This window comes from Falco rusticolus, chromosome Z, assembly GCF_015220075.1.
Source record: "Falco rusticolus isolate bFalRus1 chromosome Z, bFalRus1.pri, whole genome shotgun sequence".
Taxonomy (NCBI): Eukaryota; Metazoa; Chordata; class Aves; order Falconiformes; family Falconidae; genus Falco; species Falco rusticolus.
In genome coordinates this window covers 66,179,757-66,207,279 of record NC_051210.1, presented here as the reverse complement: position 1 = coordinate 66,207,279, position 27,523 = coordinate 66,179,757, and the positions used below count along the sequence as shown (strand labels likewise).

Here is a 27,523-nt window from a genome sequence, read left to right as displayed (position 1 = left end):
TCAGATCTTCCATGTCTTTGTACAGAGTGCACCATTTTGCCTGTGAAGCGTTACCGGGATCTTTCCGGGGCCAAAAATACCCGTGCCGCAGCTTCTGTGCCCAAGCAGGAGGGGCTCCAGGCTCTGGGGACACCAGGGCTCCCTGCCCTGCCCCAGGCACGCAGAGCCGCCAGCCCCGCCACTCTGCCCGGGGGCCGAAGGGCCGTAGGGCCCGTGCCAGCCTCCCGGGGCTCGTCCCCCGCCACCGAGAAGGCGGCCTCATGCCCAAAGCGGCCAGAAAGCGCTGCCGGGCCGGAGGTGCCGCCGGGAAAGGGGCGCCGGTGGCCGAGGGCATGCAGGGCCCCAGGCCTAACCTTGCAGTGGGGTGGCTGGCAATGGGATGCCCGCAGCCGCCCACCCTCGCCGGCCCCTTTCCCAGCACTATCTGCACTGCACCTTACCCCCTCCCGCCGGCCCCTCCCGCTCCCTCTTTCCGCCCTCGCCTTCGCGTTTCCTGCCTGGGCGGAGGAGGTTTGGCCCTGCGACGCCGCCGTCTCCCAGCGGCTGCAGCGAGCGTCATGGCGGCGGCTTTCTCAATGTCAGCGGCTCTGAAGCACCTTGTTGCGAGGAGCGGGGTCGCCGTGGCCCGCCTGTCGCCGGCCAGGTAACGGGCACTGCGGGTGCTCCGCCGGCGGCCCGGCCAGCGCCGCTGCAGCCAGGGGCCTGCCGGCGGCCGGTCGCGGGGGCGGCCCGCGCTCCCGGAGTCTGACCCGGGCCTACGGCTTTGCCGTGGCCGCCTCGGGCGCCAGGCCGGGGGGGCCGCGCAGGGCCCCGCCGCGAGTGGGGGGCGGCCGGGCTGCCAGTGGGCGTCCGGCCGAGGCCCTCCTCCGGGGCTGTGCGTGCCTGCCCGTGCCTGCCTTTGCCGTCTTCCTCGCTGCGAGCGCCCGGCCGGTGTCCTTGCGGCGCCCGGAGCCAGAGCTGATGCAAACGGCGGGGGGGTCCCGGCGCGGCGGGCAGCGTTCACCTGGCTGCCAAGGATCCGGAGAGCGTGGTGGTTCCTGCTATCGCCAGCACGGTCCCCAGAGATCTTCACCCCTTTCCCCTGTTCTGAACCCTGTAGTTTTTCTGTCCCCTTCCCGAAATCTGTTGGGTTTTTTTCAGGAGGGACGTAGCAACTCTTTTGTTGATTCATCAAAATAATGCTGGAAATCGTTTTATAATTTTTGGTGGGGGACTTTGTTTCATTAGTGCAGAGACCAGTACTGAAAGACCAGTACATGAGCCGACCTCAAGCTGAAGAGGTGGGCGTGTGTTTACTTCTGTGCATGTCACAGGACTTAGGTTTCTGTAAGAGTCCCTTCTGTTCAGGAGGAAAAATACAGTTCAGTGCCATTAACTGTGATTTGGAGGGTTTGCTTTTCCATGCGACTTAGATCTTTATGTATAAGCATACACAGTAATTTTTTAAAATCTGTGGGGTATATATATATATATATATTTTAAAATATAAAAATATAAAAACACACAGAGAAAGCTATGTATACACAAATACGGAGAGAAAGAAGAAATATGGCCATACTGTTTTTCCCCACTTTTTATGTTCTGACTGTCCCATTGGTTACTGCTGCTTGCTCCTTCTTAAGGTAACATGTTTTATAGTGCTGAAGGTAATTCTTGGTCTCATAAAAATGCTTTGGAATCTGTGAATATAAATTCAGGAGTTCCTTTATGCTAATGCAGAAACCTACTGTTCATGTTTGACTACTTGTTTCTGCCCTTCTTTTAGTCCTCTGTGGTGTTGACACAACTGTTGCCTGTGCCATGTGGTATCTCAGATCAGTCACCTGATTCCGGTTAAATATAACTTTGTTTGTTTGTTTTAAAGTTTTTCCTCTCTACCTTTTAAGCAGTTATTCCAGAACAAACAGTAGGGTGTAGCAGGGTTGGAAATTAACAGCATGGAAATGTGAGGTAGGGGCTCTTAAGTTGGCATTTCTTCCAGGAAATTTATTCTTTGAAATAGTGCCACAGAGGGAGACTGAAGAATTAAGTGTCCCTTAATTTTTTTTTTAATATGAGGGATATTGAAGGTAGTTGCCTGAGGGGCGCTGCAACTTAAGCTTCACATTCTGTAAGAGAGTGGCCTGATGCAGGTTTCTTGGAGAAGAGGGAGGGAAGAGCACTGTGAGTCTCTTTAAAAGTTTTGCACATCTTTGCTATCATTGCATGTTGGAAGAGCAGGAATAAAATTTTTCTTGGAACAGATTTTCAGAGATTTTCAGAGTAAGATAGTTTTGGCAATATGGAGGAATGGTTGAGGCTGTCCTTCAATACATAATTTTAGTAAAGTAATTAATTATCTTCTTCATGAAGTAGGCACTGAAACTTAGATCTTTCCTCTCTTGTCAGTTACTGTTTTATGCAAAAAGTGTTAAGTAGCCTGTGCAGTCTCCGTACTTGGGAGGGAGAATCAAGATGCATAATTAAGAAAAATTCAGGGCTCTAAATTTTGAATTCAGCATGTCTTCCTGCAGTTCATAGACAGGTAATAAAATCAGATAGATGCGCATGGGAGAAAGTGTATCTTTTGCTTCTGTACTTTCCATTGCTTCTTGAAAGCAGCTGTTTGGTTTGTTTTCCTTTTGTGGATACTTTTCTTGCATACCATATAATCCTGCCTTTGTGTTTTACCAGAAAGATAGATGACTCTAGTATAAATTTCAGTGAACAGGTAGATGCCTTAAAGCTTGGCAGTATACCCGTCCCATTTCTAGCTTTTGTATCTTGCATCTAATTTTCTAAAAAGGGGGTAAAGGAACTTCCCTGCCTCACGGAATTTTGAATGGTCTTCTAATACAAACTCTTTAAGCTTATTTTCCAGTTATAATGATCAGCAGCTATCCAAAAGCCTACTTCTTTGAGAAGCCAGTGGTTTGCGGCATGTCTTGCAATTGGGTATAGTGTTTCCTTTCAGAAAAGCATTTTGACAGATACAGTTTGGTACAAGCAGCTGCTTTGTTACAATAAATTCAGACTGTATTTAAAGTTTTCCGAGTAATCTGTGTTTTTGTCAACCTACAGAAAGAATATACTAGTATGCTACATGTCTGTCTTAAAGTAAATATCAGTGTTAGAATCACTAGCAATAGAAGGCAGCGCTGTTCTTAGGAGATGACTGGAGAAGATACTGGAATTGGCAACTGTGACGGCATATGAATGATTCTTCTGTCACTTCAGCAATGTGCTTTTGTTTACACAGATTCAGGGTGAGGTTTGGTCAAGTTTGGTACAACTTGGTTAAATTACAGTTTCATGTTATTTACCTAAATTAGGTTATGAGGGTAACATAGCTTATTGTTTCAGCACTGTAGGATTAAAGTTTTTAAAGGATTAAATGATTCAAGCAGTGTTTTTTGCGTTTATTTTCCATATGAAACTTCTGATAGTTCTCCAGTTTTCAAAATTTCAATTACAGAATAGTATAACTGCCCTCTGATTTTGAAAACAATTCCCAAGATCACTTTCTGGTAGTCACAAGAGAGATGCTGTACTCATTTCCATGAGTTGTATTTGTTTCTTACAGATATGACACCCTCTAATGTTTAAGCACATCAAAATATGCATGTCCAAGCTGCTTGATAATTTGGAAATAGTTACTGGTAACACAATAAGGAAATAAGCATTTAGTCCAGAAAGTTAGAACTGGCAGCGACATTCCTTATATCTTTATGAAGTTCTGTGTGCCTAGTTTAAATCACTGAAGCAGTGGTTACTGAGTCCATCATGATTCTGTCTAGTGGTGAGCCTAGTAGACCATCAGCAGATGGTTTGAGCTGATCCAGAAAGCGGAAGTGCCTCCTTTTCTTGGATCAGTTTTGAAGCTTTTGTGCTCTAAGGTCTGTCAAGGCTTCAGGAGCCTGAAGTTACATTGAATGTGCCCTTTTGAATTTGACCTCTTTAGGATGAAAGTTGTACCACCTTTGTCTGTCTTACCTAATTACTTCAGTTTTTACCTCTTATCTGCAGCCACAGTTTGATTTGGTATAATGTAAGTAATACGGTTATATTTCTTTAAGTCTCATGTGAATTGGATGAAAGCATAGGAGGGACTTTTAAGTGTCGTTCATTGTCTTGGGAAAGATTGCAGTGTCTCCTTGCATTAGAAAATGTGGGTACATGGAGCTGGGAAGAGACTTAAGATGAATCTGTAATGAGCTGGGAATCAGCTGTTTGTTCCAAAACCACTTAGTGTTTCAGAGTCCCTTTATTTCACAAAGTATTGCAGTCAGGGTACAAAGGTACCAATTTCTGTTGCAGAAGGGAGATGTAATACCTGGCCACATAGTCCCTACATACCATGATAATGGCTTGTTCTTCTCGCTTCTCAGTGATAGATGATAATTCTTCAAAATGTATTACCTTCCTCTTGTAACTGTTGTAAGAACTCTGAGCATGACAGGAAGTGTTTTGCTGCTTCATCATAAATGGAAACATGAGGTTATGAAAGCAAAAAGTTACAGGCATTTGTGTAGTAGAAAGCCTGTTATTAATTCATGCTATATGCTCAAGAGAATGAAGAAACCTGGGATGTCATTTAAATCTTGCTCTTCAGTTATGTTCTACATAAGCAAGCGTGCCCCTCAGTAAAAAGAGGGGGAAACCATTTTTGTGGGAAAGGAAAAGACTTACAGAAGATACCTGTTTCATTTTCTGTCTTGCTTTTTCATGAATAACAGAAAAAATGTTTATTAACTTTTCAAAAAAAGGTGTTTTTTTCCCCTCAAGATAATGGGCTTATTGTTTTATTATTTGTTTTGTTGAGGGTTTTTTTCTTTCTTCAGAATAGTGTTGACTTTTTTGTAGCACATTCATACTAAGCCATATGTTAAAATATGGCTTAGTAGACTTCCCAGATCTGGGTAGACCAAAGTGCTACACAAAGACGCACAGAGATGCATCTGGTTAATAGAAGCACTATTTAGCTGGTGTTAGTGCTAGCCAGTGTGACAATTTTGTAAAGTTTGGAGTAAGTAGTGTGTTGCAGCAGTTACATCACTTACTATTTCATCCAGCTGTAATGCATATCTTCTACTTCCTCTCATACACTGTGCAGGATAATGTATGTGTGGTGGTGCCAGGTTCAGATGCATCAGAAGCTTTGGTTTTCGTTATTTAAAGAAAAACAGTTCTGCAGCACTTCATCAAAATTAATTCCAATAGCTAACTGCATCTGCAAACAGTACCTGTAGTAAAATTTCAAGATAAGACCAGGATAAAAAGTTTTTTGAGGTCTTGCCCTTGCTGTATAACTTGTATTTATACGTAGTTTCACTTTGGTTATTCGTAGGGGAAAAAGACCTGTTAAAACATACATTTAACTTGAATTTTACAATTTTATCTTGAATATTGATTTTGTTTTTAATGCATATCAGAGAAAGTACAGTGAATCAGACTACACAATAGTACAACTGAGAACTGAAATGTGGAATAAAGCTCCAGGGAGTTTTTTGGTTGCAAGATTGTGGTGATGTGAGGTTTGGAGCAGACTCAAGGTGAAAGATGTGGAGAGACAAATGGACGTGGCAAGGGGAGAGAAAGATGAAAAACTGCCATTTGTACGCTTAAAGAGCACAAGTTTAAAAACAAGACTCGAGGCAGCAGTGAGTATTCGCTTGATCTTGCAGACAGCCTGAAGCAGTAGTTTCAGAGAAGTAGATGTTCTGTATATCTAAGTGTAGAATTTATTTAAAACCCATTCCCTTTGACTTTGTCCATGCAGTTCAAATAGTGATTGTGTGGATAAGAGAGGGTCTTGCAGCCAAATCTTGCATATTCACAGTGACTGAAAGCATCATCAGTGGTGATTTTTTAGTCACATGTCTTTTGATGATGATCTGGTGTCTGGCTCTTGTGAAGGAAGGCTGTCTTTCCCCATTAGTTTTGCATGCTTTGAGGGAGAGAGAGGAGAAGATTTCTTCAAGTAGAATGACTTTGAGCCCTTTTACAGTACTGTATATAGGATATCAAAGTTGCTAATCCATCACTACTTGCCTCGGTAGTGTAGGGTGTGATGGGACAACAACATACCAGTCATATTCATGGCTGATGTCTTGTCCATGGGTGCCTTTATTAGAAGGTCAGAGTGGCTCTGGTGAACCAGAATGGTGTTTCAGATTTCCACATTTGGCTTCTCTGGCATTATGGGAAGTAGGCTATAGGAGTGGTCCCACTTTCCTTTAAAATGGAAAGAGGAAGCTTTGGAAAGCCCCCATGGAGAAGTGGAGATGTTGGGTGTGATGAAACTTCAGAGCAGTAGGATGTTGCTATCGAAGTGAAGAATACCATCACAGATTGGAGAAATGAAAAAGTGAAAAAATTCCATGTATCATGTAGTTTAGCTTTCTTCTAATTCACAACTTCTAGTGAGCTAAGATCCAGATCATTCTTACTCTTAAAGTTGTATGGAACGCCCATAATGTGCCTTAACATTCAGGTACTTTCAGTATTGGTCTAGGTGAGGAAGAGGTAGAAATATGTAAGAGGGGCAGAAGGGGGGGATAGGGTAGGAGAACCAGAGTTTGAGCATGGGGGCAAGGGAGAGAGGTGTTGTTCTGGAAATGGCTGTTTTTCTGAAGTGGTTGTGGAGAAGTAAGCAGAGCAGGCATTATGACTGCAAAATGTTCCTGATGAGGCTTCTTAAATTGCTGTTCCTTATTGGACATATGCTACGGAGTTACATATTTTAATACATTTCGTTCCTTCACTTTCAGAATTAGAAACCCAAAGGGGAAGCAATGACAGTCTTTTCAGCAATAGAGACAAACAGACAAACGTTTAAGCTGTTTCTGTCTTGAAAGATAACTAGTAAATAAGTGACGTGCTTGCTTCTGCATTAGAACAGCTGAAAGCTCTTCTTACCAGCTCTGTGCAACTAGTCATTGTGGGCTCAGAACTACAGGTCACTTTACCTAAAGTTTGGTGCAGCATTAAAAAAAGGATTATTGCATGTTAGAATAACTTTTCCTGTAAATCTACTGGTCTGAGAACCTAATAATCTTCTCTCTACTTTGAAGATTAGAAGAAGAACGGAGATATGAATAAAACTCCAAATCCCCACCAAAAGAGAAAAAAAAACCCAAACACAAAAGCCTTGGAGGGTAGAGATGAAGCTTGTTGGCACTAGTATCCCAAAGTAGATGGACCTAATACTTTTCTTCAGGGACTAAACAATTTAAATTAGCTTCTGACACTGTGTTTGAAAATGACGCTCACTTGGTTTTCAAAACAAAACCCAAAACTTTTTTAATGGAAATTCATGTTGTTATTTCCTAATACCAAATATCTGGTATCTTGAAGTTTAGCAGAAATGTATCTTAAAGCACCTTTTTGTTTTTTCAAATGAATAAATTGAAAGAAAGATTATGAAATGCCGTATGAATACATGGAGAAGGCAAATTTGAATGCCAGCTGTCAATAGATAGAATTTCAAATCTGTGTTAACAAAATAATAAAATTTGCCTTAGTGGTGGTAGCTTAATATATACTATTTAGCAGATTTAACTCATACTGGGAAAATAATATATTTTGGGTTATAAAAATGACCTTGATGTTGCTTTAATGTAGGTTTGAGCATTACAGCTCAGTTAACCATGTTATTCCATTACACATATGAACTTGATGCAATATTTTTATATGGTTGGAAAAGCCCAGTAGAAAGTTGGAATGGGTTGTATTTCTGACTGATGGGAACGGTCGCTTTCAAAGCTGTTCTGCACAAAAGCAGGCACAATCAAAATGCACGAGTGAGATTCAGAAGTTGTTAAATTCCAAAGCCCAAAGTAACTTGCAAATTTTATACCATCTGCCTCAGTACAGTGCTGCTTTGGCCTTTCACTCACAGCTAGACACAAGCAAAACAGTATCCAATACCTCTGGTTTTGGCAGGAGATAAATGCAAATAAAATCAACAGTAGGAAATTAAACTATTGTATAGCTCTTGGTGTATTAGACCAATGTGATAGGTCTTCTGTGGCACTGTGGGAGATCTTGCCTGTTTTTAAGTGCATATTGATGAATATTGAGGGTGGAAACACCAATTACAGTTAATATGGTTGATACTTTCAGCTTTTATCTGTATTCTCAATTTTGAATGTTGCTTTTGCTGACGTCTTTGTATAATATTCTATGGACAAATCATCTATTTAGTATAGTAATAATTTCTCATCATCACCAACCTTGTGACTGTTTCCGTCAGGTTGTTGTTTTAAAAGGAATCTGAGCTGTAAGCATGCTTGAAAACAGTGTTAGGCATAAGGTAAATTTCTAGAGATACAGGCAATATCGTAGTTCATAGTTACTATGATTTATGCAATTCTCTGTGATGTAGTAAAACAACTGTTCTTAAACTTGCACCTGTTTGGTTCTTTAAAAGTGGACCATGCCTGTTTGCCTTTTTTGTTTGTTTTGTTATCATAAGGCATGACATAAATTTTTTAGTATTTTAAGAAAAGCTAGAAATTAAACATACCCCACCCTTCCAGGCTGCTGTTGATTTTTCTGCTGTTGGCCAAATCATCTGCCATAGATAAAATTGTCTGTTACAAGAGACTGAAATGCTGAGAGGCTTATACAGTTAGCAGGCAAGCTTGAACCTCCTCACAAAGTTTAAAAAACCCTCAAGTTTTTAAAAAACTTTTTATACTCATAGTTTAAGTAAGTTTGTATAATTTATATATTTTATTTATGTACATGTTTTAATTCTCATGACAATGCAGTGGATTTTGGTAAGGTTTTTAAATTCTTTTGTAAGAATTTGATTCTGTGTGTTACAAAGTATACTTCCAAACTGTCTTTTAAGATCACATCTTTTATTGTTTCTAATAAAACTGTTAAGCTAGCAGGAGGCAGGCCAAAAACTTAACATTACCTTCTTTATAATGCATGTTTCTGTATTTCCTAAGAAATGAATGGTGTATGCATGTTTCTGTATTTCCTAAGAAATGAATGGTGTATTTCTGTCTGAGTTTCAAAGTGCAGTTGTTTCCTCCTGACGGTATAACAGTATGTATAGGTACTGTTTTGTTAACAAGCCACTTTCTAGTTGCAGGAATTTCTGTCTCTCTTAATATTCCCTTGACCTGTGACTGATGTTGAGGAAGTAAATTAGCTTCTGACTCAACTAGACAGACTGTAGGCAGCTCCAGAATGTGTGTGGGCAAACAATTCTTACAGCTGCTTATTCCTGGAGTGTTAACATGAAAGATTTCGTAAACAGCTTCTATTCATTATGTTTTAAATAACAGATTTGATGTATTTTATAGGAAATATTTGAAGACCTATCTTTTTTGACTGTATACTTTATATGTAAATACTTCTGATGTCATTTGCTGTCAGTCTACTAAAGTATTGTTGGTGATGCCATTTGTATTAAAGTCCAAGCCAGAATTTTGTTGCAGAGGATAACTGTTTAACTTTCCATCTTTTCTGTATTTTTCAGTAATTTTAAGTAGAGATTTTTCTGGATGTTGTATCTGATGTCAGTAATGTTCAGAAGTACCGTCTTTCATTATAAAACCAGAGATGTATTTTGTGGCTATTTAAAGACCCAAGAATAAACAAGACGCTTACTGCTTTCAGTAAACCCACTGTATTTTAAATGAAGGGAAAAAACAGCAGAGCTCTTCATGCAGTAGCTTTGACTTTTCTGTCATGTATTCAAGGAGTATTTGTATGTGCTGCTTAAGTTATTTGAAGTGAAATTCTGCAGCCGTGATGTTTTGCCATATGTCAGTGTTGATTGTGCCTACTGGAGAAAGAGACAAATAATCCAAATGTTGTTGTCTGAACTGGAATTCAAGAATAAGGTTTGCATTTGAAACACCAGTTTTGCCTTAAGGGTTTATTCCACTTTAGAAAAGAGTGAGCAATAGCAAGGCTAGGAGTCTCCTTTCAGGGAGCTAATAGCTGCTCAGATAGTAAGAATATGAAAAGAGACTAGAAAAAAGAAAGAGTAGTACCAGTGGAGGAGGAGAAGGTCAGCATATAAGGGAACACACAAATAGGGTAAACTGATGAGGTTATTTTTATTCCCCGGGTTGAGTTCTCCAAATATGCTTGTAAGGTGTGTTTATGTTAATAAACAGTGATAAATGGGGAAAAAATGAAGTAGGATAGTGATGGAACAGCAGGGCACTCAGGCTTTATTTTAAAGTGGATGTCATTTAAGTACCTTGGTAGTTTCATTACATTATTTTTCTAATGTACAATAATTTATCCTTCATCAGACTACAGATGCTGATACAGTACCCTCTAGAATAAAGGATTTCCCCCACCCACCCCCAAAACTAGTGCCTTGTAATTGTTAGTTGCACTTGCACGTAGAATAGCACTTAAAAGTTCTGATGTGGTAATATTTTAAGACTTGGAGACACTTGCATATGTTGCTTACATTGCAGCCAACCATTTGTTTTAAGCTAAAGACAGATGTGTATTGTAGAAGCTAATTAATCACACTGGTACTCACAACAAAAAACCTGTGTGTTTAGTATCTTTTTTAAAAAAGAGATAAGTTTTAGAATTGGTCATTATAGAGAGATTACATAAAAATTAAGTCCTGTGCATTTGTTTCAAAGTAATGAGGCTGAAAAACAAGTGTAAATATGTTGCATACACTGGAAACACTCCAATCTCCCTAGAATTTGATGTGGATTTAATGACTAGTGACGAGTCTGGAGCAGCAAAGGCTGGCTGCTCCTGAAGGTAAGTAAGGCAAGCTGGAAGCCAAGCCTGATCCCAGCAGGCACAGTGCCCTCATGACCAGTGCACAGTCTTAGAGCATCTGTACATGAGGACAGCTGGGTGCTGGTTATAGGGGTCCATCAACCGTCCCAGACACAGCAGTCATAAGTGAGGTCCAGGGTCTGTCTGAGGAGTCCTTTCAGGAGCAAAAGAGACATGTTTGGAGACAAGCTGCAACGTGTTTCTGAAGTCCATCCAGGCAACAGGGTCTGAACAGGACTGGAGTCATACTGCAGCTTGGGTGAGGAGTCTAGCCAGGCTGAGAGACAGGAGCCAGAGCCAGGGCTAGAGGCAGATACACTTAATGATGTCGCTTAGGCAAGGGTGGAAGATCCAGAGCTGAGCTTAAATGGAGCTCCAGGGCCACAGGCAGGGGGTGGTCATGGAGGCCCTGGATGAGGCTGGTCAGGGCCGTTAAGACCTGTTAGTGCCTGTAGGGTCCTGATGGCATGGTCTGACAGAGTTTGTGTTCAGACTGTTAATGTTAGCGCAGAAGCTGACTTGAAAAATCAGATTATATTCTTTCTTGTAAGATGCTATCTTCTCTGCATGTAACTCAGTAGGCAAAGATCTATTGAGATACCATGGGGGTTGTTCCACTCAGAGGTGTGTGAAAAGGAAGTTGGAAATATGCCAACAAAGGAATGATGTGGATAGGCAGAAGAATTAACAAATGGGCTGTGGTGTGATTAAGGTGTGTGATACAAAGGAGAGTAGCCAAGGTACCTGATAACTGTGGAACGGCAACAGTTCAAAAAGGAGTTGAGGACAAAAGCTTAATGTTGGGAAGGAAATTGAAGAGTAAAATGGCTGAGACAAGTGTTTAAAGGCCAGGTTGGGTGGGGCTCTGAGGAACCTGGACTAGTGGAAGGTGTCCCTGCCCATGGCAGGGGGATTGGGACTAGATGATCTTTGAGGTCCCTTCCAACCCAAACCATTCTGTGATTCTATGAAAGCTGACAAAGCAAAGGTGGCATAAAATCGTACACAGTAATATTAGCTATATTATCCCATTCTTATCTAGAACAGCTGCTGAGAGCATGCGGTTCTGGAAGTGACCGGCTTCTGTATGTTGCATTCCATTTGTGAGGGATTTGCCTGCCTCTTAAGTGGCTTTTACAAAGTACTACAAACACAAATCAGTAGATTGGTCTTAAATACATTTTTTCATAGCTGCCCAACACCTGAGGCTTACTAGCCAAATAGCTTCATGGACTTTTTTTAACCATTATAAACCAAGATGTAGTTTTCCAGTATCACTTTATAGGATTGTTTTTTGTACCATGGTTTAGTTCAGTAGTTTAAGTTCAGTTGTTTGAGGGCATTAAATATATGTAAGAAAGAAGTTGCCTTTGTTTATATGCCATGTTTTACAGACATTGCTATTACTTTAGGTAATTAGAATAAGTATTACTTAAGCCTACAACTGCAGTCAGATAGAAAGGCTAAATAAAGAGGAAAGGATGAGGCTGAAACACAGGACCATACTATGCCATAAACCAGTTTGCAAACACAGAGGAATCTTTACTAATTTTTTTTTGCTTAATGTTACATGATTCAAAGGCTCTTGTTCAAAATGCATAAACTTCCCTAAGACAGAGGTGGGTAGTGGAACATTAGTTTCATTCCTCACAGTTTTGGAATTAAACCCTTTGACTTCTGTTGTTCTTACTATAAAGAGAGCACAGTTTATAGTTACTGTCTAGTTGTATGAATGCCTTAATGTGTGTGTGGGGGGAGAAGTTTGACATTTAGAAAGCACAATCAGAGCAAATATGTCACCTGTTTATTTTGTATTTACTCCCTACATAACTTTTCCCTCTTCCTTTTTAACTTTATTAGGCTTTCTAACCAGATGCATAAAATTCAGTTGATAGTTGATATGGGCTTTGCAGCGTTTCTAGTATTTGCTTTTCAGCTGACGCGCCTGCAAGAGGTTTCCACTGGTTCACAAGGGAACCTGCTGTTCTCGGATTGTGATTTTGAGGCTGATTTCTAAGATTAGATCTTCTCGTTTGGAGAGTAGTGTGTCATGAAATTGCTGATCAGCAACTGTACAGGTGGCAGTAGTTCAGAATTCCTGTCACCTGGCAGCAGTTGGACATCTTATAAATTATGTATTCTACTGCTGTAAAAGTAGTACATCAGATCACCTTTTATTAAAAGTTTTATAATTTTTATGACAAAAGTATTTAAATAATTTTGGGTCATTTTATTCTTAGCATGCTAAGCCCCTTTCACCCGTTTTCAGTCTCTTTGCTGTAATCTGGGGGAGACCACTAGCATACTTTGAATCTCATGCATATGAGGGTCTAGAAGCACTGGTATGACTTTGTTCAGAAGTTTAGTTGCAGGTAAGTGACAGAGTTTGCATCCAAGCACATGCAGAAACAGTCTGCTGTCAGCCTGGGACTTGCAGAGAACTGTTTCAGTATGTGCAGCTTGAACCCAAGCTAGCTCTGTGCTTTTTGCCTGAACTGTTCCTCAGCTGAAGCTATTTTCATCGTGTATATGCTTGTGCCATGCATGTACCCACCTTATTAATGCTGCTACAAGGCACAATGCTAAAAAGCAGAGTGGAGACATTCATATAGCTCTGCGGGAGTAGGTTGAATGGGCCTGTGCTTACTGTATGGCTATTGCAGAGCCTTCTGAAGGGTTGTGCTTGCCTTTGTTGTGTGCGAAATGGTGTCAGCTCAATTAGCTAGCTGGAGAGCAGCTCAGAGGGGGCCTGTTTAAGTTGGGGGCAGTGCAGGCTTGGCACTAAGTCAGAGCTAATCTTCATCTTTGTTGACCATTAGAAAGCCGGTTGAATGCGGGAAACTGATGGTGGGCAAGTCAAGCTGTGTCTTAAGAGAGCTGACACTTGTCCTGGGACTTAACTGGGGTGCCGGGAGCAGCTATACTGCTCTGGTCCTGCAGTAGTTCTGGAAGGACTATGGCTATGTTTGCATAGTGCTGTGGTTCAGTTGATACCTTGGTTGTCTGCAGATACATCAATAACGTTTTCCTATCCATAAGATAATTGAAGTAGAACATAAAATAACTAAAATTTGATTCTTTTCTACTTAAATATTTACTACTTGAAGATATAACTCATTTAATGTTTCTAAAGGCAGTTGAACAGAAAATTTAGCTTTGAAGATGCACACTGAATTACAAGTCACAAGTCAAATGCTTAAAGTTATTTTCATGTTTCAGTACCTTTATATGACCATTGCTTCTTTTAATAATGCACATTTGCCTAACAAAAGCGCAATCAGTTCCTGCCCTGTTTTCCACATACCTGGAATATATATGTATACACATTTTGCATAGAAGCAGTGTTAATAAATTTCTGTTATCAATTTTGATCTTTTTTGCCACTTAATATAGAAATTTCAGTAGTTTAAATTAAATAAATAGGCATTCCTTTCATCCATTCAGAAATGTAATTTACTGTGTTTGTAATTTAACATCATTTTGTAGGCGAAGGAAGAATTACGATGTGTCAATATTGCCTGAGAATGTAACTGTATATTCCTGCAGTTCACACTACAAAATAGAACTACATGGTCTCCACAGGCAGTATTTGGCATTATATTTCATAGTTTGTTTATGTTGGGATGTAATAGGAATAATAAATGTATCCTGGTAAAAATAAAATACCATTGACTCTGTTAGGTCTTTATCACTTTAATTACAACTGTGAATCTAATACCGAGGAACTATTATCCCACTCCACTTAGAGTTCATCTCTCACAAGTTCAACTTTACAAGCTGTCTTTATAAAACACATTATATGGGGGCTGCATTCCGTGATCTGTACTGTATTCAACATCATATAACAGGCAGTCATTAATGTCTGTATTTTACATGGCAGAACATTATACTGATTTGGTTTTAGTCTACTTAATTGCAGCGTGTGGCTCGGTTGGATGCTGTGGAAGTTCTGAGCTGGCAGTGTTTCCATGTTCTTTTTGTTCAGAATTTAATGTCATTATGGTGGCTGTATGCTGTGAAGCTTTTATTATTCCTGATAAATGCCATAATATTAAAAAAGGTTGGTTTTCTAAGAATCTGTTCAAGGTTTTGAATGGTTCATCACGGCTTCTGCTTCTGCGTGTATGTATATCCACACCTACTGGTGCCCTGATCATTCAGTATGAGAACAGTTAAAACAGCATTTAGACTTACTTCTTAATGACTGCCCTCATTCTTCATGAGGCTCGTGAGGTTTTCATCAAGGATTTGCTTCATCTCTGTGTTGTGATCTGATTACCTGTGCTGCGATATCTGATTTTCTTTAACATGTCTCCAACAGTTGACCAAAAGGGGGTGCTAATAGATCAAACAGTCACACGTGTTGCCAAAGGTTAAGAAGCCTATTTTTGTGCAATGGATTAAATCTGAGCTACTGAATTAGGTCAGGTAAATATGAGTGTTTGCATCTCTGTGTTATGTAACACGCTAGTCACATCATTGCTCTTTGTGGACGGCAAATTCGTGCTTTGTAAATATGGCAGCTTCTTGCCTTCCATTAGGCTTGTGGAGGATTCTTCGTGGCATTTCCAGAGGCTCTGTGGCTGGCATTCTCTTCTGTAAGACTTCCATTTATATCGTATAGGGTTAAGCGTAAGTTATTTAGCAGATACTTAAGAAGTTCAAGTTTGTTAATTTTAGAGATTGACTACAGATATCCAAAACTACCAAGATAAACGTTCACATCAAATGCCTTAATATCCTACATCCTGATATCACAAAATACTTTCACTGTTCTTTTTTTTACTGTTTGGTTTCTCCAGTTCAACAGAGCTTGGCTAATGGCATCAACAGAGCTGGGGTCTCTAACATAACAAGGGAAAAGAAGCCATAAATACATCCCCTGCAACAAGGAACCTTGTTATGTCCTTATCCCACAGTGGGATAAGATGGTCGAGAGACCTGATACTGATGTGAATATTGTGGCATAGGACTGGAGAGCTTCCAGCAGCTTCTCAATGGACCCCTCCATTTGTGTAGCAGAGATGAACCCATTTGTGACTTTGCTGGAACAGCATATAATGGTGGGAGCACATGCTTCTTGTGGATGACACATGGTTAGATGATCACAACATTATTTTTTTTCCAGGTTGCCCAATACCTATAGAAATTTTTTAACTCTACAAATTCATATTTTCACTAGTAGTGATCATTAATTCATTCCATGTCATTGAGCTATTGTGAGAGTGTTTTTACAAGTATTTAATAAGAACACCATGTAGTATAGTCTTTGACAGATTTCTGCTCTTGTCTCTCTACACAGTATAGAAGACATCCACATTTACTGTGGACTAAATGTGGCATCTTTACAAGCCATACACCCGGTTCTCTTTGATGAAAGAAAAACTTTTTAGGGACTAGAAGACCTTGTGAAGGGTTGGTTATAATCCAAGAAGCTACAGATTGGATTAGTCACATACATTAATGTAGGATACTGTGGGAAAGTATCAGCAAGATCATGAAGGACATAGGTGACTTTTCAAAATAAACCTTAGTTTTATTTTTGTCTGTGTAAATTTGAAGTATTTTTGATTGAAAAGGCTAACTATTCTAATCAAGCCAGGCTTTTACATTTAAAAGCTTGTTTCTTCATCACTAGGGAGCTCACTATAAGATAGATGTTTGGGCAGATCCACAAAGGAGCTGTGGCCAGCTTGGAGTCTTGTCACACTGTTATTAGATAGTAACTGTGAGGGAAGTTTGTCTGAGATGTGTTTTGAATGGGACATTAATGAGCCTAGAAGGTATCAGGGTTTATTATTGCTAACTATTACACGTAAAACTTTCTGTATAGTTTCTGAACTTTAGGATTCTATCACTGCTATTTATTATTATTTAAAGTATTCTGCGTACAGTAATCTTAAGTCAGAGTTTGAGTGGTCTTGGAACAGGGTAAGAAATGGAACTTCCTGCTTTTAAGGCCTCATGCCAAGATCTTTTTTGACAGGAAAAAAAATAATGCGTAAGAAGTCAAAAAGGCAAAACAGGATAATGTGGACCCATATTGCTTACAAAGAGAAAGGGAGAAAGCAGATTACCTTTCTGGAGGTCAGTAGTAGAAGAAAGGAGGAGAACCTTGTGAGAATGGAACTGTAAACAGTATGTTTTATACTTCTGTAAGTTTATCTGTCACAAAAGCTACCTAAAGGCAAAGGTATTGGGAATTTTGTGAGAATTACTTTACTGTTGAGCACAGAATAAAAGATTTACATTGAATGGTCACTTGAGTGATTTAGATGGCATATTCATTTAATTTGAAGGTAAAAGAAATGTTGTAAAGTTTATACAATTTCTAAGGGGAAACTTGAGTGACGAAATGATACTTGTAGTTGTGGGAATTTGAAAAGGGAGGATTGTGCGTAAGAGATCTGTTTACTGATTATCTTCTCAGTTAAGTGCCTGACATTAGGGACAAACTTGCAGTGAAACCTGTTGAAAATTAAACAAGTGCTCTGGGAATCAAGTAACACTTTCTATTAACTTTGAAATAGTAGTATTTCAGAGTTGCTGGTATTTCTCCAGGTTACTTTCCTATGAGAGATGCAACAAATGGAAATACCAGCAACCTATCACATTTAAAGCAAAACTGGTGTTTTATGTATTTTTACACAGCCAGACCTCCATGGACTTACAGTTCACATTCCTAGTCTAGTCCAAATGTCAGTTTTCAAGCACTTTTCAGATAGGAAATTCTTAAGGAAAGTATGTTCTTTCCAACTCATTGCAATCCAGGGATGGCAGAAGGCTGGGCATTTAAGAAATGTACAAGGCTGCAAATTCCAGTAACAGTTGGGCTTTTTCCAGAATGCTGTAGTCAAGAGAAAGGGCTTTGAGAAATGATGAAGAGGAGCAGAAGTTGACAGGTTAGTAAACTATCTGCCTGCTTTTGTAGAAGAGCTGAAACATCATGGACCAGCTGTAAGGTGTGATGCCTTGCAGTTTATCCCAGCTGACAGAGACATCTTGTGCAAAAAAATCAGCTCCCTCTGCATGCAGTGTAGAGGCATCTAAGAGAGATTCTGCTCACCTTTGATCTGGTGGGATTTTTACCCTGCTCTTCCCTATCAACTGTAATGATATGAAAAACATTTAATTTTTTCTTGCAATTACAGAAATTTCCAAAATGAGCAATCATCTGAGGAAAAACAATTTCAAATGGCGTAATGCTGAGTGGAAATAATTTTGGAAGGGCATGGCGCTTATACTTTGCAAAGCTGATTAATGCTTTTCCAAATCAAAAAATAAACACACACACACACACCAACCCCCCCCCCCAAACAACAACACAAAACAGCCAAATGCAAACTGAATTGTGCTAAAATCTGTTCCAAATGTCATACACATTAGAAGAAAATCCGTGATTCTGATTACCCTGTTGCTTAAATCATGGCATATTCAAATGTTTACATAGTCATCAGACCTCTCCACAGAGCAAGGTTCATCGAACTTCTTGTTTCATAGTTTAGATGATTTTCTATCCAGAAAGGACCATTTTGATTGCATAATCCAATGTCCTGTTTTGGCCATATATTAAGAGGTGTACTGAACACTGTATCATGTGATGTTCTAGAATAGCTGCAGAATAATACTTCGATACTAAAATTACTGGAGCGGGGGAGAAACTGATTTTCCTGTAACAATGGTTTTGCCTTGTTTAAGGTTTTAAATTTTGTGGCTTCAGCTGCTTACCACTGGAACTCAAGCATAATGCTCCTGTTCTGATTTAGGATAACTGCTCTGGCGTGTTTTTGAATAAGGACATCTAAGAGCCATTTCTTGTAGCATTTTGCAGTATCTGTCTGTTGTGTTTTTATGATGTATTTTTTTACATGTTCAAATTAAAAAATAACAGCTGTGTTGAACCAAAAGCTCTCTGGGACAGAGATTCTAAGCTAACATGGTAGTTATCATTTTGATGTTTATGAAATTCTTGTGCTCCCTTATGCTTGAAAACTTCCATCTTGTTCTTCAGAATACCCTTCTGGTGGGTTTTGTGATTCTAAACAAGAATAGATGTGTCTGTCCATGTCACGAAGTTGGGTGATATTGTAAACTTTGTACTTTGAATTAGTTTTTCATGATTTGGGGATTTTTTTAAGTTGTTATTGGCGGATGGAAGGTAATTTAGTAGACTGTAATCTGTGTTAGAAGTATGGATTCGAGGAAATCTGCATTTGAAATATTACTGAACTGAACTTCATTCCATTTGCTTAGTTTTGTAAGATTCTTGCGGCTTTCTTCAGTCACTGATTTCAAATTCCTGTCTAGTGTAGGTTTTACCCACTAAAAACTTTACCATGCTAATATTGCCTGAAAATTGAATTCTTATTTAGTTACTGTGTTAAATCCAGTGCAGCTAGATTAATTAAATGATCAAGCTCATATCTTCAAATGCATTCTCACCAGAATCAACAAAAATTAGGGGGGGGGGATTTGAGATCAGAAGACATGGCAGATGCATGTGTTACGGAGACTGTTTCCCCAGTTAGGTCTTCCATGTTTCCATGGTTTAGTATAATGTGGTAGAAGATAATGATTTTTTAAGTCTACAAGTTTTGAATGATTGTGTGCAAGTTATCTGGCCCTGAAACACCTTTCATTTTATTGACTATTTAACAGTTACAGTTTATGTGGGGAAGGGTTAGTTTGGATAGTATTGCAGGTTTTATGGAAGTCTTGGAATTTGGCTTTAAAAGCTGTGTTGTTTTTAAAGGCATCTATGGATGCTTTCCTCAAAAATTAGATAAAAATTACGAATAGGTTAAATTACTAGCAGTATGGTTGTAAGTTCCCATAGGCAAAATCTCAGAGTTCATTTGCATCTGCAAGCATGCCTGGCTTTCCAAAGTAGGTAATCATCTGAAGAACAGTCAAAATGAAAGTGGGCTTCATCCCTGTTACTGTTCTCATGTCTGTATTTTTGCTTTTTTGTGCCTTATTTGTTTAAAATGACCTTAATTTAATGTGGAGCACATTCTTAGCTCAGGGAATTGGGCTTTTTGGCTTGTTTCACTCACTGTTGTATTATTTTGTCAAAAGATGATATATACTCGGAGGGCCCAATCCTGACATTAGTGACAATGCAAATGAAGGGAGATTTTACTTCTTAAATCATTAATGTGGAATTGGATTCTGTGTTTCCATATGTACCTTACAGGTTTAGTAGTTATGCAAGAAGATTAATCATATTTCTTGGAAACAAATAAGCTGACCAATACTGATCTAGTGATGAAGAAAATACTTGTGAGCTTTCCCACTCAAACCCAGAAAATTTTGTTTGAATTCTCAGCTTAGGGTTTGTTTTGGTTTTGTTGGTTTTTTTTTTTTGTTTGTTTGTTTTTTAATTTGTTAATGTTCTGTTGTTAAAGTGTAGAACTGGAGCTTTACCATTACAAATAGATTGAGGATTTTTTTCCTTTGATGCCATCATTTTAAGGATCGGAGTTCCAGAATGCTTGCAGCAGCCTTGTATTTTTCTGTCTGTTCGTGACAAACCAGCTACTGTACATTCATATAGAGTAGTACAGTCCTTGCCACTGGCAGTCTGTCTGTGACAGAGAGCCTGTAGGCTGACATAAAGTGCAGCCTGTTGTGAACTGCTAAGTGGGAGTCTGCCAAAAACTCAGCAGACAGAACTAATTGGGGAGAAAAAGGATTTTTGTGCCCTCATCTCTCCCTCTTCAATTTTTTTTACAAGACGGATATTGTTAAAGTAACTTGTTTATGTAAGATTTGTCTGCCTCTATTTTCTCATTGCATGAATCATTTTTTAACTTCAAGTCTTGCACCGCAGGTCACTGAGCACTTCCACATGGCGGCTGGCACAGGACCAAACTCGAGACACGCAACTCATCACAGTTGATGAAAAATTGGTAAGGGTTTTCTACTGCATACTGCTATGATACAGCCTTCAGGGTTATTTTTGCACAATAGACATTCAGTATGGTATTCTGCGTTCTTCTAGGAAAGCTGTATAAATTGGAACTACAAAGCAACAATGCTTCATACATTTTTAAGAGGAGCATTAGTAAAACGTAACTATGTGAAGGCAATACGGAATTCAAAGTATTAAGCAATATAAAATGATGAATACCTTGTTTATTATTATTATTATATCATGGCCAAGGATCAATATGAACTGTAATTTATAACAGTTTGTTCTTTTTGAAATCTGGATATGTAAGTATACATTATTTGCCAGATTCTTGAAACTATCTTCATTAGGACCCATTTTATTAAAGGAACTGTGCAAAGAAGCAGCATGCAAGATTATTGTTACTATGCACATATACTTTAGCTTTTGAATATGCATGAAGGTTAGATTACAACTAGGAACAAATGCATAACATTCTTCTGCTAATCAGTAGCAGATCAGAAATTTGGCAATCTTTTCTTGTAAGTTCTTCCATAATGTGTGGTCTGTTACTCTAGGTGCAACCTGACACTTATGTTTACATTATTCAATAGTATAATTTTTGTAAGACTTCTGAGGGGGAATGCATCACAGCAGAAGCATGCTTTTCATTGGTTTTCAAATCACTTTTGAATCTTCAGGGGAAAAAAAATATTCCCATCATATATACCAGACAGTTCATATTGTATGTAGTGCCTTGTATTCCTAAAGCTATATTAACTACTTGAGAAATATTTTGAATTTGTATTTATAAATCGAAAATTTGTAATGTCAGCTGTCACAATCTAGTTAACGTTTAACAGGCTATTGGAAAAAAACACACCTACTTTACTCTTTAGGGCTTTTTTTTCTCATGCTTTGTAATGTAGATGTAGCAATAATAACCTACTCACAGGTAAAAAAATACAGTTCTTTACGTAAGCTTTTTTTCTGATTTTAGGAAGTAATAGTATAATTTTAGGTTTAAAAATCAGGGAAAAAAATAATGCTGTATTCTAGTGAATGGGATTGTCTTACTAATCTAGTTGCATAACTTGGGATTCAGGAAATTTCATTTAATGGATAGGGGTTTGTGAGTCACTATGTAAATAAGATTCTCCAAGTCAGTAGACCTACATTTCCCTAAACAAATTACGAATGAGTTTGATTATTGTAGCACTGTTCTTTAACATAAAAAAAAAAATCATCTAAATAGCATTTTTATAATGCCTGAATTTACAGTATCATATTTCCCTATTGTGACCTCAGGTGATGAATACATAGATCTGAAAGAGGCTACAGTGCAAAGAGAAACCCACAAAATAAATACTCTTCTATCTTCTGTTTTGTATTTAAATGTACATTATCCTAAGTTAGGGTTGTACATTACCCTGTCTATCTATGACGGTTTACACTTCCAGTTGAGTTAAAGTGATACTGATTTGAAATACAACTATTCTGTTCTCTTAGTGTTAGTGTAAATGAATTGTAAGTTAAGTGGGTATTTCTGTCATAGACGACACTCGTATCATAGTTGCTGGGGCTGGGGTTTGAGATCTCATAGTAGCAGCTGTTGAGTAATTTTAATTTTGATACATGTAATGTATCTAAATTATTGTTTTATGCTCATTTTTTTTCAAGTATTACATTAAATGTCAGACTGGATAGTATTTTTCTACAGTATGTTGGTGCACATTCTAGATGCGCAAATCTTTTTGTTTTCCAGATTATTGTAGAGCCCTAAATAAAATGATGGGAAATTAGAATAACATTTTAAAATTTTCATTTGTAGGTTTAGTAAGTTTTTGAAGTAGTTTCCATAATGCTGTAAAATTTCCAATAATCTATGTTCTTTTAATGGACAAAAATTTGTATCCCATTAGCAAGGAAAGTCTTCACAAAGGGGTTTGATGTGGTTTTCAACTCTTTTCAGGACTAGGAGAAGTTCTCTGGGCACCTATTAAAACCTCATGGAAAAGTAGAGTACTGTATTAACTTATTTTAAGTTGCTGCAATATATTTCCTGATTTAAATAGGATTAATTACAACCCATTAAAACCAATTTAACACATTACATGAATGTTCTGTTTTTCTAATAATGTTGCTCAGCACAATAAAACTATTATTTCCATGCAAGTTGTAACTAAACTGTATTCCAGAGGTTAATATTTAACTTTTAATTAAAAAAAGACCCCTTTGCTTGTGTTACTGCCAGATGTGTGAATCTTATTGTTAGAAATCATTAAGTCCTATTTTGATGGATTTGTTGGCTTTGTCATACTTGGGTTTTTTGGGGTTTGGTTGTTGGTTTTTTTAAAGCCTAACATCACCTTATGCGTGGGTTTTATGTGCGTATCAGAAAGAAGAAGCAAGAACAGGTGGAAAATGGGATATGGTTGTGCTTGTTTGCCTTACTGCTCTTGTAACTTATTTTGAAACTGAACTCTTCTGTGAGCTGGTGTTTGCAAGGCTAGTAGAGTAACACTGTGTTTATTTAGAACTTTTAACTGCGTATTGTGGTTGGGTTAATCTATTTCCAGTGCTTTTGTAGGCCCTGTATTCCTATGTATACATGCATATGCTAGAACTTGATCAACAGGGGTTCCTTTGGATTATCTAGAGCCCCATTTGGTTCTGTAAGTACTAAAATGTTCCTTGTCTTGTGAACACAAATGAAATAGAAGGCAGAGGAGCATCCTGACATTGAATTATTAACCAGTTGTCAGTTATCTTCTTACTGCCACCCAGCATGTGTTGAATACAACAGAAAAATGAGTTCTAATGAAATAGCAAAAGAGACAGTAGTTTAGGCCATGTTGACCTTTTATATTAGGAAAAAGTGGGACTGTTAAATATAAGAGGAGCTAAATGCTCAGCTTGTCTAGAACACATCTGAGAAATGGTACCTATGTCTCAAGTTACTGGCTGTTTTGGGTGAATATCGAATAAAATAACTTTTAGTGAATAGTTAAATCCAAGGAAAATAACAGACAAAATGAACAAAGCTGAACAGAAATAAAGCTCTTGCATCACATTTTGAATCTCTGGCCACCAATTAGGTCATATTCCAAGAGTCTGGACAAATAGTTATGTGAAAAATAGTCTCTCAAGACCCGGCTTGTGTTAGGAAATTTGGGCTATAGAGGACAAAGGCTGTCGGCAGCGAATCTCCCTCAGGTAATGTTCCAAATGATTTAACTGTTTATGCATATGGAATAACATAGCTTCCATCATCATTATAAAAAGCTTCAGTGGTTTTGTCTGAAATGTGGGTTTGAACTGTTTTAAATTGCTATGATTTGATTAAATCGTTTTAAGTAGGGTACATCAATACTGTTTGTTTTAGCTAAAAGTTGTCCAGTTCACAACTGGCTTCCCAGTCAGGGCTGGTGACGCTGCATTGTGGGTATCTAGCCTGGAGTTTCTACAGGCTAGGCATTTTTGTGAAAGTTGCCCCCTAATATTTGCCAATAAAAGGACTTTCGTAGTGGATAAATGATACCGATTTCAAAATTAGAACAACTGCCAGAAAATATCCTTTCCATCTCTGAGGCAGAATATTCCACTGATAATGTATATCCTGTAGTTCAAGAGAAAAAATATTGCAAAGGCAGTTTTAGGGTTTGGTCACTGCGGAGACACTAGAAACGTTGTTCAACTGTGCTAAGGATCAGCTGTTAGTTGCAACCATCTCACAGATGTTTTTACTCTGTATCAGGCCAAGACAAAATAGGATGAGTTGCTACTCAGGACTAAGCATTCAAGAGCAGTGCTATCAAGTGCACTTGAGATGGTACTAAAGTGGTTTTTCCAGCATTATGAGAACATGTAGAAACAGACTCTATTACACACATGACAGGCTAACTAGAGTGATAGTATTGACATTTCAGCACCTGTCTTGAAATTGTTTTATATATACTGTGAATTAACCTTTGTTTCAGTAATGGTTCAGAAGTCTCAGTTCTGAAATTCAGCAGAGGGATCGTTTACTTCTGACTGTAGATGAAATCACATACATAACTCATTAAAAGTAACTTGCATACACCAAACTGGGCACAGAAAATCTGAATTCTTTTTTGAGGAAAAGTTCCCATTTTTTGGATGATGTTCAAGAGGAGCAGTAAAAGCTGTATATTGCAGCAGCCTAGGCCAAAGCAGATTAATAAGTGGACTTAGTGGATGAGGGAAAGGCTGTGGATGTTATTTATCTGCTTGAGTAAAGCCCTTGACAGCATTTCCCACAGCTTTCTCCTCAAGAAACCGGCTGCTCATGGTTGGACAGCTGTACTCTTTCCTGGGTAACAAACTGGCTGCATGGCCACTCCCAGAGACTGGGTTCATGAAGTTACATCCAGCTGGCGGCCAGTCAGAAGTGGTGTTCCCCAGGGCTCAGGGCTAAGCTCATCAGTGATCTGGATGAGAGGATTGAGTGCAACCTCAGTAAGTTTGCAGGTGATGGCAAGCTGGGGGGGAGCGTTGATCTGCTGTAGGGCAGGAGGCTCTGCAGAGGGGTCTGGGCAGGCTGGAGCGATGGGCCCAGGCCAGTTGTGTGAGGTTCAACCAGGCTCAGTGCCGGGTCCTGCCCGTGGGTCACACCAGCCCCCGCAGTGCTGCGGGCTGGGGGCAGGGGGCTGGGAACTGCCTGGGGGGAAAGGGCCTGGGGGGGCTGGTCGGCAGCCGGCTGGGCATGAGCCCCCCGTGTGCCCAGGTGGCCAAGGAGGCCAGCAGCACCCTGGCTGGTGCCGGGAACAGCGTGGCCAGCAGGGCCAGGGCAGTGCTGTCCCCCTGCACTGGGCACTGGCGAGGCCGCCCCTCGACTCCTGTGTTCAGCCTCGGGCCCTCACTGCCAGGGGGACGCAGAGGGGCTGCAGCGTGTCCAGAGATGGGCAGGGGGCTGGTGAAGGGTCTGGAGCACAGGTCTTATGAGGAGTGGCTGAGGGAACTGGGGTTGTTTAGCCTGGAAAAGGAAGAGAAAAGGAGGCTTAGGGGGGATTTTATCACTCTCTACAGCTACCTGAAGGAAGGTCGTTGCAAGGTGGGTGTCAGTCTCTTCTCCCAAGTAGGAGGTAATAGGACAAGAGGAAATGGGTTGGTTATTAGGAAAAATTCCTTCCCTGAGAGGGTGGTCAAGCCTTGGAACAGGCTGCCCAGGGAAGTGGTGGAATCAGCATCCCTGGATATATTTAAAAGATGTGTAGATGTGGCATCTGGGGGCATCATTTAATGGTGGGCTTGGCAGTGCTAGGTGAATGACTGGACTTGATCTCAAGGTTTTTTTGCAGCCTAAATGATTCCATGATTCTAGTAACTATTGTGAAATGTATATCAAGAATCTCAGCAGCTTCCTCTTGGCTGTCCAGAGGTAGCAGTTAGTGTCTGTTGTGTTTACTACTGGATAATCCAGGAGTAGCACTGTATTATTAGAATTCTCAGAACATGAACCTCTTCAGCAAAAGAGTTGCAGAAACACTCCAGTCCAGTTTTTCTAGAAGCAAACATCATTTTCATTATTAGCAAACATCACACAATGTTTTCAGTATTGACTCATTGTTCACCATCCAAATCCCAACTTTGGCTAGGCTTAGAAATTAATGAACTTGTATAATCTTTGTTTGATTAGAGAAGTATAAACTTTACTATAATAAACTGTGGTAATACTGCGGCTCAAAATAAAATATACAAACAAGTGAAAAATAGGCTGGAATGACAATACTTCTTGAAATCTCAATCCTGATAGGCTACAGTGCTGTGAAACAAAGGGCATAGCAAATCAAGCTTTAACATAGAACCATAGAATGATTTGGATTAGAAAGGACCTTAAAGATCACCCAGTTCCAACCCCCTGCCATGGACACAGACACCTTCCACCAGACCAGGTTGCTCAAAGCCCCATCCAGCCTGGCCTTGGACACTGCCAGGGATGGGGCATCCACAGCTGCTCTGGGCAGCCTGTGCCCGTGCCTCACCACCCTCATATGCTTTTTAAAGTGTGATCATTGCTAGCAGCATTTCCCAAGAACCGCAAATAGATAATATACTTTGATAACCGGAGTAGTATGCACAACATTACTTGCAAGACAGTGTGACATTGCATTTGAAGATTGTGTATAGGAACTGATCTTGGAACTTGGTGAAGAGAAACACTTGGCAAAGTATGCGTTTATTAAAGACAGGCTTACTAGATTTGCTTTTCTTGAAACTGCTATTCAGCCAAGAATTCTCCAAGCATTACCAGTGTGTTAGATAATAAGGATATACTGGATGTTCTGTGTTGGGTTTTTTTTCCAAAATGCTGTTAACCCCTTGTGGGGTTATTACTTGAGGGTGAGTTCAAGCTGTTCGTAAAGTAACTTAATGGGATAGAAGAATTTAGAATAATCTTTTCTTCATTTAGACCACTCTAGCTGCAATATTTATTCAACTCGTTACCATATAAGATGGTAAGGACAGCATTCCTCTTTAGATGAGGAATGTAACTTTGAAATTTTTGTGTGCTTTATTTGTATGGCTCTATGATAGGCAGTTGTCCTGTTCAAAGGGTACAAGGTTCCACATTCTAGAATTATTTCAGAATTAAAAGCATTATTTCAATAAAAGTGAAATACTCAAAGGAGAACACTATGCAAATGAAAATACATCTGCTTTACTAAAAGTGTATTATTTAAGAGTGGACTTTGTATAGAGTCAAATATTAAATATTAAATACAAATAAATAAAAAACCCCACCTTTACTTTTTGTCATCACTGATAGTTTATTTGTGAATCTGCATTTTTGCTGCAAAACAATCTACGAAAAAGTTTTTTTCTCTCTTTCTCTTTTCTCCCCTCCGCCCC

At 39.3% G+C, this 27,523-nt stretch overlaps 1 protein-coding gene across 1 annotated transcript in view; it reads left to right on the top strand.

The window, feature by feature from the left end:
• Positions 1–298: 298 nt before the first annotated feature.
• Positions 299–27,523, top strand: part of NDUFS4 (NADH:ubiquinone oxidoreductase subunit S4) — a 48,259-nt gene continuing 21,034 nt past the window's right edge. The window contains exons 1-2 of the mRNA XM_037373720.1: positions 299–643; positions 20,591–20,669. Of these exons, the coding sequence (XP_037229617.1) occupies positions 333–643; positions 20,591–20,669 (390 nt within the window). The 5' untranslated portion in view covers positions 299–332. The remainder of the gene's footprint in view (positions 644–20,590; positions 20,670–27,523) is intronic.